The 19,351-nt window shown below is 39.8% G+C and overlaps 1 protein-coding gene across 1 annotated transcript in view; it reads right to left on the bottom strand.

Annotated features, from left to right (window-relative positions):
- The window catches only part of HAL (histidine ammonia-lyase), a 36,309-nt gene extending 17,074 nt beyond the window's left edge, over positions 1 to 19,235 (bottom strand). Inside the window, exons 1-14 of the mRNA XM_074271311.1 lie at positions 18,876 to 19,235; positions 15,713 to 15,773; positions 15,598 to 15,625; positions 14,283 to 14,357; positions 14,118 to 14,190; positions 13,952 to 14,018; positions 13,506 to 13,543; positions 13,278 to 13,403; positions 12,012 to 12,151; positions 10,045 to 10,092; positions 8,649 to 8,796; positions 5,902 to 5,997; positions 5,757 to 5,815; positions 2,738 to 2,818 (exon numbers count right to left, since the gene is read on the bottom strand). Of these exons, the coding sequence (XP_074127412.1) occupies positions 2,738 to 2,818; positions 5,757 to 5,815; positions 5,902 to 5,997; positions 8,649 to 8,796; positions 10,045 to 10,092; positions 12,012 to 12,151; positions 13,278 to 13,403; positions 13,506 to 13,543; positions 13,952 to 14,018; positions 14,118 to 14,190; positions 14,283 to 14,357; positions 15,598 to 15,625; positions 15,713 to 15,773; positions 18,876 to 19,122 (1,287 nt within the window). The 5' untranslated portion in view covers positions 19,123 to 19,235. The remainder of the gene's footprint in view (positions 1 to 2,737; positions 2,819 to 5,756; positions 5,816 to 5,901; positions 5,998 to 8,648; positions 8,797 to 10,044; positions 10,093 to 12,011; positions 12,152 to 13,277; positions 13,404 to 13,505; positions 13,544 to 13,951; positions 14,019 to 14,117; positions 14,191 to 14,282; positions 14,358 to 15,597; positions 15,626 to 15,712; positions 15,774 to 18,875) is intronic.
- Between the last annotated feature and the right edge of the window lie 116 nt (positions 19,236 to 19,351).

Here is a 19,351-nt window from a genome sequence, read left to right on the forward strand (position 1 = left end):
GGAAGAGGAAACAGAAAAAAAGGGGAAAGGAGGGAAGGAGGAAGAGAGGGAGAGAGTTAGAGACAGACAGAGTCAGAGACAGAGAAAGCAGGCAAAGACAAAGAAAAAAGAGAGGAAGGAGGAAGTAAAGAAAGAAAGAAAGGGAGGAGGACACAAAGAGAGAAACAGAAAAAGATAGAGACAGGAAGAGAGGGAGAGAGAGACAGTGAAAGACAGACAGACAGACAGAGATAGAGACGGGGCAGAGACACAGAGAAAGAAAAGAGAAAGAAAGAAAGAAAGAAAGAAAGAAAGAAAGAAAGAAAGAAAGGAAAGAAAGAAAGAAAGAAAGAAAGAAAGAAAGAAAGAAAGAAAGAAAGAAGAAAGAAAGAAAGAAAGAAAGAAGAAGAAAGAAAGAAAGAAAGAAAGAAAGAAAGAAAGAAGGGAAGGAAGAAAAAATAAACAAAAAGGAAGAAAGAAGAAAGAAAAGAAAGAAAGAAAAGAAAGAAAGAAAGAAGGAAGGAAGAAAAAATAAACAAAAAAGGAAGAAAGAAGAAAGAAAGAAAGAAAGAAAGAAAGAAAGAAAGAAAAGAAAGAAAGAAAGAAAGAAAGAAAGAAAGAAAAGAAAGAAAGAAAGAAGAAAGAAAGAAAGAAAGAAAGAAAGAAAGAAGAAGGAAAGAAAGAAAAGGGGGGGAAGGGGAGGGAGGGGAGGGAGGGAGGAAGGAAGGAAGGAAGGAAGGAAGGAAGGAAGGAAGGAAGGAAGGAAGGAAAAAGAAACAAAAAGGAAGAAAGAAGAAAGAAAGAAAGAAAGAAAGAAAGAAAGAAAGAGAGAGAGAAAGAAAGAAAGAGAGAAAGAGAGAAAGAGAGAAAGAGAGAAAGAAAGAAGAAAGAAAGAAAGAAGGAAGGGAAGGAAGGAAGAAGAAAAAATAAACAAAAAGGAAGAAAGAAGAAAGAAAGAAAGAAAGAAAGAAGAAGAAAGAAAGAAAGGAAGGAAGGAAGGAAGAAAAAATAAACAAAAGAAGGAAGAAAGAAAGAAAGAAAGAAAAGAAAGAAAAAGAAAGAATGAAAAGAAAGAAAGAAAGAAAGTAAGAAAGATAGAAAGAAAGAAAGAAAGAAAGAAAGAAAGAAAGAAAGAAGAAAGAAAGATAAGAAAAAGAAAGAAAGAATGAAAGAAAGGAAAGAAAAGAAAGGAAAGAAAGAAAAGGGGGAAGGGAGGGAGGGAGGAGGAAGGAAGGAAGGAAAGGAAGGGAAGGAAAGGAAAGGAAGGAAGGAAGGAAGGAAGGAAGGAAGGAAGGAAGGAAGGAAGGAAAGGAAGGAAAGGAAGGAAGGAAGGAAGGAAGGAAGGAAGGAAAAAGAAACAAAGAAGAAGAAGAAAGAAGAAAAGAAAGAAAGAAAGAAAGAAAAGAAAGAAAGAAAGAAAGAAAGAAAGAAAGAAAGAAAGAAAGAAAAGAAAAGAAAGAAAGAAAGAAAGAAAAGAAAGAAAGAAAGAAAGAAAGAAAGAAGAGAGAGAAAGAAAAGAAAGAGAGAAAGAGAGAAGAGAGAGAAAGACGAGAAAGAGAGAAAGAGGAGAAGAGAGAGAAAGAGAGAAAGAGAGAGAAAGAAAGAAAGAGAGAAAGAAAGAAGAAAGAAAGAAAGAAAGAAAGAAAGAAAGAAGAAAGAAAGAAAGAAAGAAAGAAAGAAAGAAAGAAAGAAAGAAAGAAAGAAAGAAAGAAAGAAAGAAAGAAAGAAAGAAAGAAAGAAAGAAAGGAAGGAGGATGGAAGTAGAAAAAGAAAGGGACGAGGAGATAAGAAAAATAGGGAAAGGGAGGGAGGCAGAGAACGACACAGAGAGAGACAGAGGGGACAAGCAGAGAAGGAATATGGACATCGGGCTACTCAGGGGCAGCCCTTTTCACAAAGCTTGCACTGTTTCCAAAAAAGATTATGCCAGTCTGACTCCTGACTGACAGAGTAACTCCTGGGAACCTAAGCCACTGCAGGACATTTTGCAGAATTTCCCTTGCAGTCCTTTTGTGTGTCTAAGATGAAAAATGGTCCCTAGAGCGGAAATTCTAGACCACCGAGGCAAGAAGAGTGCCCTTTTTGTGTGAGCATGGAAACTTCCATACAAGCCGAAAACCACCTACGCTTTGCATCAACTCAAGTCTGTTTCAGAAATCAAGCCTCGGGATAAAACATTGAGTTTAAAAAAAATAATTCTAGCCAGAGAAATCATGTTCAAAATCGGTACTAATGGGCTTTTGTTAAACACATCAGAGAATCCCTGAAAAAAAAAAAAAACACATTAAATTGATTTGTTCCATGACCAGGCAGCTGCAGACAGAGTCTGGCTATTGTACTCTTACTAGCTCCAGTCTTCGTTCTCGTGACTGCAGATCTTATAACAGCAAATGCTGGGGGCCATCAATCAAGACGCTAAAGATGCCGGGCCTTTTATATTAGCTCTGGCTCATGGCTTTACTGGTCCTGCTAAACTAGGAGCAATGGGTGAGATCTGGAGGGCTTGGTGGCAAAGAATAACAGTCGAAGCTTCTCGGGTGGGGTGGGGGGCGCTGGCTTGCTTGGAAAGTAGCTGGTTCAGGGGCAGTGAGGGGGGCACAGTGGTCAGTCGGGAGGGGCGCTTACCAGCTGTGTGACCCCGGCAATCACTTAACCCCAAGTGACTTAAAAAAAGGAATCCAGAGGTCTCCCAGTGAAGGAGGGATGGATACTGTTGTCAGGGAGTCGGGCCCTGAACCAGCAAGTCCTCAAAGGATACAGGGTTGTCTGTGGCACTGTTAATCTCGGTCAGGATGATGTCCTTCACAAAAGCTATTGTGTCGTTTACCACGCCGTGGACCTAGAAGAAACAAAACATGGAACCAGGACGCCAATAGAACTTTTCCCTCTCTCTGGCAACCAAGAGTTCTTGAGGATATTTTAGAGCTCCCTGATGAAAAAAAAATCCAATCTTTAGCCCAATTATTTCTATATCCCATCCCTTGCATTCTCAATGAAGGGGCTGAGGAAGGAGGGAGAGAATTTGGAACTACATTTTAAAAAGGAACACTGCAAGTTGCTTTTATGTGTTATTGGGGGGAATAAAATACTGAATGAAAACATAAAGCACCTATTATGGACCCTTGGCTAGGCACTACAAATGCAAAGGGGGAGGGACCGACTGAAGAGGTGTAGGGGTCTTTGGCACATATACCAATAAGGCTGAAACGAGGGAGGGAGTAGAGCCAGCCAAAGTGCTGGAGGAAAATCTGAGGGGAGAGAAAGGAAAATCTGAGACTTTGCAATGAAATGTAGCCAGTGGAAATCATGACATTGCTGCAATTTGAAAATAATTCAATTTACTTTATAAATTCACAAGGTTCTTGCCATCACACCAAGATGGAGCCTTCTTTGATCCCACATCTAATAATTACATCATAAAATGTCATTATAAATGTGATCATCTTCAAGGAAGTCCTTAGGACACTAAGGACAATGTCATTTCCACGCTCAAAAACCAATATATGTTCTTCCTCCCTGTGCATTCCATGGTGGAGCTGAACTGATCATTGGGAATCCCCTAAACACAGTATTCCATCTTCTCTCCCCATACCTTTGCCCATATTTTCCCCTATTTCTGAAAACACTATGCATCTCCATTGTAAGAAATCATGGTTTTCTTCCAGACTCATTTGATGTACCCACTCCAGGGTGAAAACTGCTAGTTTCCCCCTTAGTGTTCCCTCCCTTCTCAAGTAACCATAGTTATCTGTTTACATGCCCTGTCATCTCTAGTTATATCTCTTCTCATAATTTGCTTAATTAATGTTTGTTCACTGACTGACTCTCCTAGTAAAATGTAAGCTCTTTTGAGGGTGAGAATTCTTTCTCCTTTTCTGTCTTTGTGTGTGAATGTCTCCCTTTCTCATCTTTCCTTCTTTCTACCCTTTCTTCTCTTTTCTTTCCTTCTTTCTTCCTCCTCTTTCTTTCTCTTCCTGCTCCTTTCTTCCTTCTTTCCTTCCTTCCTTCCTTCCTTTCCCTCCTTCTCTCCCTTCCTCTCTTTTTTCTTTCTTCTTTCTTCCCACTCTTCCTTCTTTCTTTGCTTCCTTTCTCCCTCCTTTTTTCTTTCTCTTTTTTTCCTGTCTCTCACTCTTTTCCTTCCTCCCCCTTCTTTCCTTCTTTCTTCCTTCTTTCCCTTCTCTTCCTTCTTCTCTCTCTTCTTTCCTTCCTTCTTTTTTCCTTCCTCTCTCTCCCTTTCTTTCTCCCCTCTTCCCTTTCTCCCTCCCTTTCTTCCTTCTTTCTTTCCTTTCTTCCTTTTTTTCTTCCTTCCTTCTTTTCTTCCTTTCTCACTTCCTCCCCTCCCTCTTTCCTTCCTTTCTTTTTCCTTCCTTCCTTCTTCCTTCCCTCCCTTCTTTCCTCTTTTCCTGGCTCTCTCCTTCCCCACATAGACCCAAGTTCTCTGAACTCTGAAGCCATCTGTACATTCATTATGTCTCTTCTTGGCATTAAGCCAAGAATCATTCCTTCCAAACATGCATTTGAAAGACAACTGATTTCTATAAAATCTAGTGCCTTGAGTTAATGTTGGAGTAGAGGTGACTTGGTCCCATCTTCTCAACTCATCAAGGAGTTTCTTAGTTAAACTGAACTTTGTGGGCTTACATGGATTACTTTCATTAAAGAAGATGCCATCCTTGACTTTTTCCCCTTTAATCTATTTTATTTGGAAGGATCACAATACCAATCAGATGTCATTAATAGGGAAATGATACATTTAAATTCAAAAATGTAAAAGACCAGTCATTCTCTCCTAGACATTAAAAATTCCATTCTCTTACTGGGAGCATCAGTCACTTTCTCAATTAGATGGGCAAGGCAGTATTAATTAGCCTTTGCGGGGGTGTGAAAAATGAGGACACCAAACCATCAGAGAAAGTTAACCAATAGTCTGCCTTGGAAAAGGGAGCATACCTTCACTGTATAAAATGAGAAATATAAACAGGAAAAGTATTTAGGTCAACAAAACCAACCCGATGTTATGAAAGTCAGAGAAAGAAATAATTTCCTTTTTAGGGTGCCCATTGCACTTGCCCGTGCAAAGACCAATTGAAAGAATTGGAGATTTTTTTATTTGGGGCTGGGGTTAAGGACAGGGATTGGGGATAAAGACTATTATCAAAGAGTTAAAATTTGCAGATGGTATTGGACTTGTTCTTCTGTGTCCCAGAGAACAGAATTAGAACCAGAATTGACTGATGCAATGAAAAAAGGCTGGATTTGATATCATTGGATCTGGGTTCAAATCTTGCCTCTGACAACATCCCTGTTGATTTTGGCAAGTCCCCCTCAGTTTCTTTATTTATAAAACGAGGGAGTTGGATTAAATGGCTTTTGAGGTGCCTTCCAAGTCTGGGGCTATTATCAATCATCTTGACCTATTTCTTGCCACAAGACTTTAATGACTTTGGAGGAGAGAGTGAGGCTGTTTGACTGCATAGCTCGGTCTCATTTAAATCCAATTCATTTGCAAGTCAAGACGTCACAGGTGATGTCACTGGATCTCTTTGGCAACAAAGGACCACAATAACCTCTAAGGTCTCGTTAGCTATAGACCAATGATCCTATGCAATTACAAGGCATTAGGTTTCAGCTGAACCTAAGTAAAACCATCCTAATAATCCGTGTTAGATGCACAAAACAGGTTCTAACCAAATAAAGATGAGGAGGGTCCATTACATAGTATTTTTCTTGCTTTTTCTTCTGGTCACTCTCTTTTTCAGAAAATATGCTAGGTTTACCTGTGGACAGCAGCGCATCGTATAGGCATCCTGTACTCGGGAACAAAATCTGTGGCTTTCTGGGAGAAGGAAAGAGAGCGTGAGACAGAGGGAGACAGATCCTGATAGGCTCATGTTCCTGGATGTTAGCCACAGCATCTCCCACCTGCTATTTCTGATGGGTGGTGGTCAGAATCCAAGAGGGACCGAAATCGGAAGGCGACTTCAATCTGCCCACGGTGAGGGCGCACAGCGTGGATGTCTGGAATTAAGAAGATAAAACACCCTGAGACTTTCATCTTCTTTCCAAGTCGGAAAATGCTGGGTCAGACTCATTGTTTTGCTTTAATATAATGAGCTCAGGATGTGGAAATCCTGGGATGAGTCCAAGATCTGATGTTCCACAGCCTGGTGACTGTCAGCAGAGCATGTGATCTCTAATTCTCAACTGCAAAACGGGGGTCACAAAATAATACTTATTACAGAGAAAGTGCTCTCATCACTACAAAGTGCTAGGTAATTGTGAGATGCCATTATTCATAATATTAACATTAATTAAAATGATGTTTTCCAACATCTGCCAAGGGATGTTGTGATTATTTTCCCTGAGGTCCCAGAGGTTTCCTGAGGGGTTTATCCAGTGAAACTATATGTCTTCCATGCTTAGAAGGCTGTTCCTCCTTATCTCTGTCTTCTGTCTTCCTTGGATTCCTTCAGGGCCCAGCGAAAACCCCCATCTTCCACTGGAAAACTTTCTTAACCTCTTTTAATTCCAGTGCCTTCCCTCTGTTCATCATTTCCTATTTGTCTTGCATATAGCTCTTTTTAAAATCTCAGTGCTTCCCTCTGTTCATCATTTCCTATTTATCTTGCATATAGCTCTTTTTAAAATCTCAGTGCTTCCCTCTGTTCATTTCCTACTTATCTTGTATATAACTCTTTTTTGGTACATCTTTGTCGTTGCCCCCATTAGGTTTTAAGCTCCTCAAGGGGAGGGACTGCCTTTTGTCTTTTTGTATTTCTATTACTTAACACAATGCCTGGCACTTAATTAATGTTTATTGATCGACTGATCGACTATCCCTATCCCTATACAAATAGGTCTCTGGCAAAAACATGGAAAAATTTAAGGATACCCATCCCCAGCCTTCTTACACTAAGGTCTTAGCCAGATCTCAGTATCTCAGTCTTTAGTGTTTCCATCTTAATTTTGTTTCTGAGAGAAGCAGGAACAAAATTGATAGTTCTGAGCTGCCCAAGATAAGTAGGGCCGACATTGTTCATTTTCCCACTCACCCAGGATCACAATCTAGGGGTCCTCCTCGGCTCTTTTCAATTCTACTTCTACATTTCTTTCATTCACTACTCACAGGACCATCTCTCATATCCACACTTTTTTCTCTCTCCTTGCAGAACCACCAAGCCAGTTCAGGTCTCATCACTTTTTACAAGCCTATTGCATCAATCTTTAACTGGCCTTCCTGTCTCCAGCCTCTCCTTTCTATAGTCCATCTTCATGTGGGTGCCATATTGATATTCCTAAGTCATAGAGCTATCCCTGCTATTCCCTGCTCAAGAATTTCAGGTAACTCCCTACTGCCTCTGGATAAAACACAAAGTCCTCTGGTTGGCTCCAGTCCATCGTCCTAGGCTCACACTTCCGACATTAGCAGAGTGAGTCCTCATGCTCCTGCCTCTTAGAATTCGAGATATTTCTTCTAAAAACTCCGAGGAACTTTTTTGTATGGGCTATTCCCTAGGCCTGGGAATAGAATTCTAAGCTTTACTCATAATTTCATCAAAATTCTTTCTTCTAAATGAATGCTCCCTGATCTCTCCAACTGCTTGTGCCTCTCCCTTACATACACAAAAAATTACTCTGAGTTTACTTTGAAAACATTTTATATATCTATACTAAGGCATATCAGATTATGAAGGGTAGGCTTTTCCCAAATTTGTCTTTGTATCCCCAATATCCAGCACAATGCCTGGAACATAATAGGAGGATTTACTAAATGCTTGTTGATTAATCATTTAATTGATGTTGTATCTCCCAGGAGAATATAAATTCCTAAAGGCAGGTACAATTTGGATTTTTGCCTTTGTACATTCTGCCCTTTACCTTGGACATAGTAGACACTTAATAAAAGCTATTGCAATGAATGCTGGGAAAGACATTTTTGCAGATGAAGCCTTTTATTAATGTATCAAGAATTCATGGTGAGCAAATTCTAGCTCCCTCTGAATACACTGATCACCAGCAAGCCAGCGGAGAAATTCTGGGGGAGGTAGAATTCCTCAAGGGGATCATTGTCATTCCAACTGTTCTCTTCTCATTTCCATAAGGCAGGTGAGACCTGGTCTAATCTATCCAGAAATGTGTCCATCCTCATAAGACAAAGAAATCTCCCTGTTTTTATCTTGACTGTGCAAAGCAATATCTTCTTTCATCTTAAGTTCATCAGATAGAAGGATCATAGGCTGTAGGGCTTGATGAAGGAGTAATGTAACATGTAAGAGTTGGTCACCAGTCCAATTCTTTCATTTTCTCAGATGAGGAAATTGAGGTATAATGAAGTTATGTAATTTGTCCAGAGCAGCCACTGAGTCACAGATGTAGAGATTTAAAAAATGGATTTTTGATTCACTAGCCCAATCCCTTCATTTTATAGATGAGGAAACTAAGGCCCAACAAGATTACATGGTGTGGTCATGGTTGCACAGATAGTAAGGTGGTAGTGCCCAATCCCCTGGCCCCGATTTGAGGATTTGTTGACCAAAAAAAATATTTACCCAAAATATCCCCTTCGTGAATTGATATACTTTGGTCCCAATGCTTTCTCCATCACTAATCCCTGAATTGTCCAGTTCCTGTTGGCTGGCCCGACCCCAAGAGAAGGCACTGGTACCAACCTGTATCGAAGGCTTTGGTGGTGCCCTTCAGCACCTCCAAGGTCAAAGCAGCCACGATGTCAGCTTGTCTCGCGATGGCACTCGCTCTTTCAACGGCTTCACAGCCCAGGGATGTGATCATTTGGGTCCCGTTGATGAGGGCCAGACCCTTGGGAGGGAGAAACATGAGTCCAATTGCTCTAAGCAGTGTGATGTCAAGTGGAAAGTTTGAAGTTGGAAGGTCTTAGTTCAAATTCATTTTCTGTCTGTGTATTTTGGGCAAATTAAATAACCTCTCTGGGTCTTTCTCATCTAAAAAATGAAAGGGTTGACTATTTCACTTCCAAGATCCTTTCCAATTCTGAGTCAATGCTCACTTTATTTCATCTATTTTTTCTATCAGATTCTTTAGTTTTGATTCAGCATAGAACTATCAATTATTTATAGAAATTTTTTTGGTCTATTGGTCATGTCAAATTCTTTGTGATCCCATTTATAATTTTCTTAGAGTGGTTTGCCATTTCCTTTTCTAGCTTACTTTGTAGATAAGGAAACAGGGGTAAGTGATCTGCTTGGAGACACACAGCTAGTGTCTAAAGTCAAATATGAACTCAGGTCCTCTTGATACCTGATTTCTATCCCATGTACCACTTAGCTACATAGAATACCTGCACTGAAATCCCAATTGTAACTTGTGACCTTGCTCACATCATTCAATGTCTTTGATCTTCCTTCCTTCCTTCCTTCCTTCCTTCCTTCCTTCCTTCCTTCCTTCCTTCCTTCCTTCCTTTCTTTCTTCCTTCCCTCCTTCCTTCCTTCCTTCTTCCCTCCCTCTCTTCCCCCCTCCTCCTTCCTTCCCTCCTCCTTTCCTTACTCCCTTCTTTCCTTCCTTATAGCTTTTTGTTTTCAAAATACATGCAAACACAGTTTTCAATATTCATCCTTTCAAAACCTTATGTTCCAAATTTTTCTCCTTCCCTTCCCCCCTCTCCTCTTCCCTAGGTAGCAAGTAGGTTAAACATGTGTGATTCTTTTAAGCATATTTCCACATTTATCATGCTACACAACACACAACAAAAATCAGATCAAAAGGGAAAAAAAATACATCTCAGTTTACTTATCTGTAAAGCAAGGGGATTTGATTCCATTTTCTCTTTGGTCCTTCCCCTCTCTAGATCAATGACTCATAAGATCTTGATTTGGGTCCCTATTCTGATACTTAATAGATTGAGGGCTAAACTAATAGCAAGCTGACTTTGATAGAGTGTTTACAAAGCATTTTACAGATTTTATTTCATTTTATCCTCACAACCCCCCAGAAAGCAACTGTTATTCCCATTTTAGAAGTATGACGGGAGTAGGAGGTGAGCTTATAAGCTGATAATTTTCTCTAAGTAGTGGCTTTAAAATACATTACCTCTTTGGGCTTCAAAGTGACTGGTTTCAATCCATGGGCTTCCAGGACCTGTAGAGTGATTGACAAGATGTGAGGGGATTTCAGAAAGAAAATAAAGCCTGATTCCATATCCATATTGATGCTGGTAAAGATATCTTCAGGTATCAGGGCACCTGTGAGGGTTCTCATATCTGGCTTACCCTTTCTCCAACCCATCCTGCCTTTGGTTTTTGTTATTGTTCTGTTCTTTTCAGTCATGTCCAATTCTTATTTTGGGTTTCCTTGGCAAAAATACTGGAGTGATTTACCATTTCTTCCTCCAGCTCACTTTACAGATGCAGAAACTGAGGCAAACAGTTTTGAACTCATGAAGATTTCAAGCCCAGTGTTCTATACATAGCACCATCTATAAATGCTTGTTGGCCAACTAACTGTGCACTTTACTGCATTAAACACCAAAGTTATAACTAACACTTTTTCTGTCTGGAAAAAAACATCATAAAATATAACCACCTACTGACTTTTAAATATAAATCAGATTGAAGAAAACAGAGACAAAGGTTCTAGAATTCAATGATACTGATTAGATGAGGGAGAGATGTTGATCTGGGAAGCAAGACCACAAGGAAATTTATTTAGTAGCTTCTTGTTTTCTTTAATTATTGCTTCATTTCTAAGTTGGTTCTGTTCTGAAGGTATTTCAGCATCCTCTAATTTTTAGCATCTTGGACCAAAGGCCTGATCGCTTTGTCCTCGTAATGGTTCTGCCAAGTGCCTAGCATATATAAGATGTCCAAAGACTACTTGCTGATTGTTGAACACAGAATTATGGTATCATATCCAAAAAGGATCCAGGCAAAGAAGAGGCCCCAAATCTTTCTCTTTAAGTGGGGAATATAAGTAGAAGTAGCATAAAGCTACAAAATAAGGTGTGGTGGGAAGGAAGGAAATGAATGCTAAAATCAGTGCTAAAACTAAAACTCATCCAAGAAACATGATAATTATCTTCAAGTATCTGAAAACTGTTATATGGAGAAGGAATTAGATTTTTTTTCTTAGAAGCAATAGGAAGGTGCAGGGATTTTAATCCAAAGTAAGAAAAAGTACTTCCTAACAATTAGAACTCTTTAGAGGAGGTTGTTCCTTAACTCTGTTTCAAGGGCTGCCTTGTGAATTACTGGTTTTCCTGTCACTAAAGATCTTTAAACAAAAGAAAGATAACCATTTGTTGGTGATTTTTGTAAAGGGAATTTCCACTGGGTGTGGATTGGATTAGATGGCCTTGGTGGCCCCTTTCTGCTTTAAAATTCTGAGTTTTCAGAGTTGCTCAGGGAACAATTATCCAAGTGGAAACTGCTCAAACCTTGAGTACTTCTTTTTTTCTAAATTAAATTTTGCCAGCAATTATTAAGCACTAGTTCAGTGATGACAGGTCCTCTATGAGGTCCCTTATTCTAAAATTTTAGGCATTCATAATTTCTTATCTACCCTGTAAACTGATCACACCCTTAGTTTCTCTTCTTTCTAAAATAATTTTCTTGAGTTCAAATGTGGCAAAGACACTCACTAGTATGACTGTGGGAAAGTCATTTAACCCCTTTTGCCTCAGTTTCCTTGTCAGTAGAATAACCTAGAGAAGGAAATGGCAAACCACTCTAGTATCTTTGCCAAAAAAAATCCCAAATGGGGTCACAAGGAATCAGACATGACTGAACAACAGCAGCAGACATAAAGGTCATAAGATCATCGATTTAAAATTGGAAGGAACCTTAGAAGCCCCAAGTCCAACCTCATCATTTTACAGAACAGAAACTACGTATCTGAGGGAGGATTAGAATCTAGGATCTCCTTACTCTGTCTATGTCTGAGTCCCTGGTATAGCATTATAATTCTAAAGGAGAGAGCTGTTAAAACAATTTAAATTCCCCACCAGGATCCAATCCTGGGCCTTAGGGGGACAACCCAGGTGAGTCCCAAAGAGTCCTTACATATTTGGCGTCAGCCCAGCCACTCTTTGGAGACCACATCTTCCCTTCTCCGATAAGGCCCAGTGCAAGGTGAGAAAGTGGGGCCAGGTCCCCACTAGCTCCGACTGTTCCTTTCTCTGGAACGTAGGGCAGGCAGGATGCTAAGAGAGACAGAGAAAAATCAGGTTACCATTAGGGCACATGGGAGAAACAGACTTCTAACCACACGGTTCCTGATGGAGAGAGACCCTCCCTTCTGTCTTGCATACCTTAAGGAATTAAATATATGTGAACTATCGTTATTATCAGTTTTACAAATTTACAAAATTTTAGTCCTCACAATCCTAGAACAACTTCATTTTTACAGCTGAGGAAACTGGGGATCAAGGATATTTAGGGATTAGTGTAGATCCCTCTGATGGTGATGATCAGAGGTGGGATTTTGAATCTCCCTACTCAATTCTGAGATTCCATGATTCTATGATCTCTCCAAGTAGTCAGAGGAACATCGACTAATGGTACAACTGCCAATGGCTGAATCAGATCAGCAGAACAGAGATGGGACAGCTGAAATTCTACAAAATGAGACATTCAAGGGGACTGGTCCTGCAATCTCAATATTGCTTCACAATGGAATTTCCCCCGTGCAAGTACAAAGTATTTTCTATGCAAAGGAATTTAACAGCATCACAAAATCAGTTTCTTAACTGGCTCCATCATTTTATGCTAGTCAGTAATTCCCTCCCTGGTACACAGTTTCCCTATCTGTAAAACAGGGGGTTGTTCCAGGCAGCCTCTGAGGTACCTTTCAGCTTTGGCTCTACAATACTGAGACTATGGGGTTTAATATTTGAAGCTGATGTAACTTGTTCTTATCTTTTTAAAATTGATAATAATAATATGTATTTAGTTCCTTAAGGTATACTAAAAGCATTTTATACATGTTATGTCATTTGATTATCTCAACATTATTTCCATTTTAGAGATCATCATTTAGAGATGAGGCTTTATCCAGGATCACAGAGCCAGTAGTAATCTGAGGTGGAATTCAAATCCAAGACTTCCAGACTCCATATTTTATAGAAAACTTTTTATAGACTATATTTTGTCATGAAAGAATAGAACCCCATCTCCAGTCACATCCATCTTCCTCATTTCCCTTTCCCTCCTCCTGTCTCAATCACTTTTGATCTTCTTCCTGTCCTTCCTCTATCATCCCAATTGACTAGCCTGATAATATTCTATTTTGTATTAAACATCTATCCAACAGAGGATCCAGAGTATTACCATTAAACATTTCAATCACTTGTTTGAGAGTTTCCAGGGAAATTCCACTGTATCCTTTGGCTAAGACGTTGATTCTCAAAGCCATAAGCATCCGGCATCTCTCTGGGATCAGTGGTTTCCCAACACCTACGAGGACATCAACAGAATCAATATTTTGTCTTCTCCCATCGACCCCAACCTTTCTGTCACTTAAAGAAAAACCAGAAGTTTCAAGTCATTTCTCATTACCTGAGGAATGGGAACGCACTAAATTGACCTGGAGTTCCCTAAGAGAGGAGAGGGAAAAAAAGAAAAAGAAAGAACAGCTCTTTTAAAACTCCAATCTGGGGCTCATCATTTAACCATTTCCACCAAATTATAGAAATTAATCAATAAGCATTTGCTAAGTACTTATATGCCAGGCACTGTGCTAAATGTTTTTCAAATATTATCTCATTGTATCCTCACATCAACTCAGTAGGTAGTTCCATTTTTATTATCCTTATTTTAAAGATGAAGAAATTGAGGCAAATGAATAACTATTAAGTACTTGTGGCAAGATTTGAACTCATTTCCTCCTAACTCCAAATCCATTACTCAATCTAATATGTCATCAAGTGATCTAGGAGCATTATGAAATGAATTCACAAATAACCTGAATAAATTTACTCAGAAAAAAAGTGTCTCCCACCTACTTTAGCTTATCAGGGGGGATGACAGTATTGGCAAATTTTCCAAATCCAGTAGTGATTCCATAGACAACTGAAAAGAGAAAAAAATGTAGGGTATATTAGCCATAGATAATAAAAATTTCATTAAAAAAACTTTATAAGATCTCAAGACCCAAAGGTGAATGGCTACCAGTTTTCTCTCTCACGATACTTTCGATAACCTCTCTGGAGTCTTGCACTCTCTTCTCAGCCTCTGCAGTAAGCTAGGAAACAGTAGTTAAGGAGCTGGGTTGGGATATTTTCCCAAGGCAGGGCAATGGTCATCTCAGAGTGTCTTCCACTACCCAATATTTACCTTGATTTTGTAGAGTCCTTTTCCTAAATTGACCAAATCCTCAGTTGTTAGACTGTCTCCATCTAAGGCGATATACTGTCAAAAGAAGCAGATTTTAGTAAGGGAAGAACTCAGTGGTATAATGAGACATTACAAGTAAAGCAGGTTGAGGTGGTAGCACTTCCCCCACAAAGTCAATGCAATCTTGGGCTTTTTTAGGAGGCAATAATTTCTGGGATAAGGAGGTGATAATAAGTCCTGGTCAAATCACCCACAGAGGGTTGTAGGAGGTTCTGAAGACCTTAAGGTGGACATTGATGAAAGCAAATGAAATGAAGAAAGATCTTTGCCATATAAGCAGAGGGCGTTGGAATAAGTTAAATTTCACTGTGATGACTAACACAGTAATATATTTTGTATGATTAAATATGTATAACCCATATCAAATTGCTACTTGTCTCAGGGAGTGGGAGGAAAGGGAGAGAGAAAAAAAATTGGAACTTAAAATGAAAAAAAATGAATGTTTAAAATGGTCTATAACTGGGGAAAAAGAAAAAGAAAAGACCAAAAATAAATGAACAGATAAATAGATAAATTTCATTGTGAGCATTTGCATCTTGGAAATCAGCAAATTATGAATTAAAGTTTGCTTTCTTATCTTGTTGATTATCTAGACTAAAGTGATGGAGAAAATGTTGCTAACGCAATCAAAATTTACGTTTGTTTTCCATACATTTTGTTTTCAGAGAGGTGGTAGTTAAACATTTACCAGCACACCCCTACATCTAAGTGTTGCGGAATCAAGACTATTTAGCTTGAAGAAGAAGGGAGGGAAAGACATGAAAACTGTTTTCAAGTGTTCCAAGGGTCATCACGTGGGAAAAGGGATTAGATTTGTTCCATTTGACCTCAAGGGACAGAATTAGGAGCTGTAAGTAGATGTTGGCCAATAGGTTAATTCAGGATTGAAAACCTCCTCTGCAATGAAAGTTATCTATAGGTGGACTGGGCCACTCTGGATGGTTTCCTTCTCACTGAAATTCTGCAAATAGAGACCGAAAAACAACTTATTAGATTTCCAATATGGGTTGCACTACATGGCCACGGAGGTGCCTTTCAGAGCTAAAATTCTGCTATTTGGTTTTCTTGGCAAAGATGCTAGAGTTTATTTTACAGAAGAGGGCACTGAGACAGACAGGGTAAAGTGACTTGTCCAAGGTCACACAGCTAGAAGTGTCTGAGGCTGAATTTGAACTCAGGAATATGAGTCTTCTTGATTCCAGGCCCAGCACCTAGAGGACCCCTCCTACCAGAAAGACTATTACTTAAATCCTACCTTGTCAGGTTCCCGGTATTTGCTGTATCTGGAAAAAGCTTGTTAAAGGAAACATGAAGGCTATAGAGCAATGATGTTTTTGCAGAAGGATAAGACGATGCTTGGAAAAGGATACAGATAAAATCCTTCAGGCTGAGATGGAATGAAGTCTGGAGACATCACGTCACCTTCTATCACTGAAATGAGAAGGCCCGTGAGTCTTAAAGAGCAAAGTCAAAAATCCCTCAAATCTTACAGTTAAAATAAGGCAAGGCCATGATATGGCACATTTCTCATCAATAACTGAATCGATATAATAGAAACTGTGACTGCATCTCTTTTTTCCCCTAAAACAATGGTGTTTGCTGAAATAATAGAGCGTGAACCTTTTCAAATACCCCATTATTGGGGGTTCACTCTCCCACAAAAAAAGGCCCAGTAACTGTGGGAAGACTAATAGAAAGGGACATGTTTGGTGAACACAGATGGCCATGACACTTCACATTTCCAGGCTGCAGGGTCCCAATGTCTAACCAAAGGGTAGAATGTGCCACTTGAAAAACAGCATTTTTGCAAACCTTAAAACAGAATGTAAATGATGGTTGTGGTTGCTGCTGTTGTTATTCTTATTTTCTCTTCACGTGATGTCTTTATGTTGTTCCTCTTGAGCCCAGCTGGCCCAGGCTGCTCAGCTTGCCTCACAGGTATGGCTCCTCTCCCTGCCTCCTCCCCAACTTTTCTGTCTGTTTACACTTTATACCCCCTATATCCAGCCTCCTTACTCTCTCTCCCACAAGACACTTCCCGCTCATGATTATGAGCATGTTTCCTATCTCTCCTTCAGGCCTGAAATGTCCCCCCACCCCCTGTCTCTGCTTCCCAACTTCCCTGACTTCCTTCAAGTCCCAGCTAAATCCCACCTTCAGAAAGTCTTTCATAATAGCCCCCTTTATTCTAATAAACATTTCTCTCCTCTCTCTGTATCTCTGTGTTTCTTTCTCTGTCTTTTTTCTGACTTTTTCCTCTTTCTCCCTTTATCTCTATCTCTGTATACATCTATCTCCATCCATCCATCCATCCATCTATCCATCCATCCATCCATCCATCCATCCATCCACCCATCCATCCATCCATCCATCCATCCATCCATCCATCCACCCATCCATCCATCCATCCATCCATCCATCCATCCATCCATCCATCCATCCATCCATCCATTTATCTATCCATCTTTCTATTTATCTGTCTATCTTTCTTTGTCTATGTCTGTGTATTATCTCTATCTATCTATCTATCGATCTACCTATTTATGTGTCTTATCTCTGTGTGTGTCTATTTGTCTGAATCTCTGTGTGTCTATCATCTGTCTATCTATGAGTCCATCTAACTGTCAGTCTTCCTATTTATCTATTTGTCTATCTATGTACCATCTCTGTCTATTTGTCTGATTCTGTTTATCTGTGTATCTATCATCTGTGTCTATCTGTCTGTCTTTCTATTTATCTATGTCTGTCTATTTATCATCTGGTGTGTGTGTCTATCTGTTTGTCTGTCTCATCTATCTATTATCTCCATCTATCTATTATCTCTGTCTGTCTATCTAACTATTATCTATGTCTGTCTCTCTATTATCTCTATCTATTATCTGTCTGTCTATCTATCTATTATCTCTGTCTGTTTATCTATTATCTCTGTCTATTATCTGTCTGTCTGTCTGCCTATTATCTTTGTCTGTCTGTCTATCTATTATCTTTGTCTGTCTATCTATTATCTATATCTATTATCTCTGTCTGTCTATCTATCTATTATCTCTGTCTATCTATCTATCTATCTATCTATCTATCTATCTATCTATCTATCTAATCTATCTAGTTTGTACATTGTCTATCATTAGACTGTGTGCTCCCTGAAAGCAGAGACTGCCTTGGTTTCTTTTTGCATACGCAGGGCTTAGTCATATGCCTGGCACATGGTAGGCACTTCACAAATGTTTATTGACAGACTGCAGCTCAATTTTCAACTCCTAGGACCCTCTTTAGGCTCAGGTGCATTTTTTGCAAAATCACAGATTCCAAGTAACAGCCAAAATGTCTATACAAATAGAAGGCAGGCCCATGAATGACGGAAATCAATAACAGTATTGGGGGACAAATTATCAGAGGATTACAAAGTTAAAATTCCCATATTCTAAAGATGAGATTGGTCAAGTAATTGACCAAAGTCATCAAGGTAATAGTTGAGGCAGGATTTGAATCCAGGTCCCTTGATCTCAGTGCCAGTATTCTTTCTGCCACACTATGATGCTTTTCAGTGAATAGTCTACTCAGCCCCCTAGCTCTGCCAGTCACTACCTTTGTGGGAAAGTCTGTTTCCATTTCTTTAGGCCTCAATTTCTATTGTTTAAAATGAGGAAGTGATACTAGATGGCTTCTAAAATCTATGATCCCCATTGCAGAGATGTGAGTAGTTAAAAGGACAGAAAGAGATGTGTGTGTATTAAAAATGTGTAATTATAAATATATATATATATATATTTACATGTAAGTACATGTTTATTATGTATAGGTATTATGTTATACATGTAATTATATATGTGTTGTATATGTTTTATGTATATGTATTATATAGCTGTAAAATATAATTAAACAATCAGTAAACTTTTATTAAGCTCCTGTTATGTGCCAGCATGGTTAAACACAAATTACTCAATATGTACTTAACACTGTGCTTGGTACATAAATAGGTGTTTAGTAACTGTTTATTGATTACACACATTATTAAGGGCATTTTTCTTTACTAAAGGACAGTTGAATCTGAGGAGGATAAGACAAGGGGGCTATGCCCAGAAATGACCATGAACTACAAACAAAAAATATCAATGATACATTTTTAAAAAGAAAGAGAAAGTAAAAGGCAAAAAGTGTTAAGGCATAGTGAGTGAGACTTAAAATAAAAAATAAAGTAGATTTCTTCCCTTTGGCCTGCTCTTTTACCAGGAACCAAGCAGTAACACCTGACCTTCGAAAGCCTCTACTCTAAAGAAGAGAAATCTGTAAAGTAAGGGATTGGACCGGGTAATTCTTGATGGTCTCCCATTGTCTCTGAGAACCAGCTTCTTTATAAAGTTAGGAGGAGGCTGGAAGATGGCCAGCCTCTAAGTCAGCGTCCTCCTCTGTTAAAGGATGAGGCTGGGCCGGGCGGCCCACCGTTATGTCCCAGACTCTGAAGGATGCTGATAGCCGGAGCCCCCTCTCTCCAGGGGCGGTCTCTCCCCGCTCAGGCCCGCCGGCTCCACTTACCGACTTCCACAAACTCGTTGTCTTCCAAGGCGACTTCGAGCAGGTCGTCGTGGTCCAGCAGGCCCAGCCCCTTACATCTCCGCATGTAGAACTTCACGTCATCCACCGAGGCGAAGCCGCCGTTATCCGGCTTGTTCTTCATGTACCTCCTCACGGCTTCCCGGCCCAGCCACCGCACCGTGAGGCCTTCGCCCTGACAGGGCACGGCCAGCCACTCCCCCCGGACGTGGACCGTGTATCTGGGCATCTTCTCTCTCCCGGAGGCTGTCACCTCTGCCCAGGAGGACCTAGACGGGACTGATTATGTTCCTGCAAGTCAGCCCACGGACAGGGAGAGGCCAATCAGGGAGGCCTTTTCCCTCTCGCCTTTCAGGTTGATTAGGCCACTGTTTGGAAAGCGCTGCATCCACTCCCCAATTGGGTCAGGAGACACACCTCCTTATCTAGGTTGGGAGAAAGAACTAGAGGCTGAGGTG

The sequence above is a fragment of the Sminthopsis crassicaudata genome, chromosome 5, assembly GCF_048593235.1.
Source record: "Sminthopsis crassicaudata isolate SCR6 chromosome 5, ASM4859323v1, whole genome shotgun sequence".
Classification (NCBI taxonomy): domain Eukaryota; kingdom Metazoa; phylum Chordata; class Mammalia; order Dasyuromorphia; family Dasyuridae; genus Sminthopsis; species Sminthopsis crassicaudata.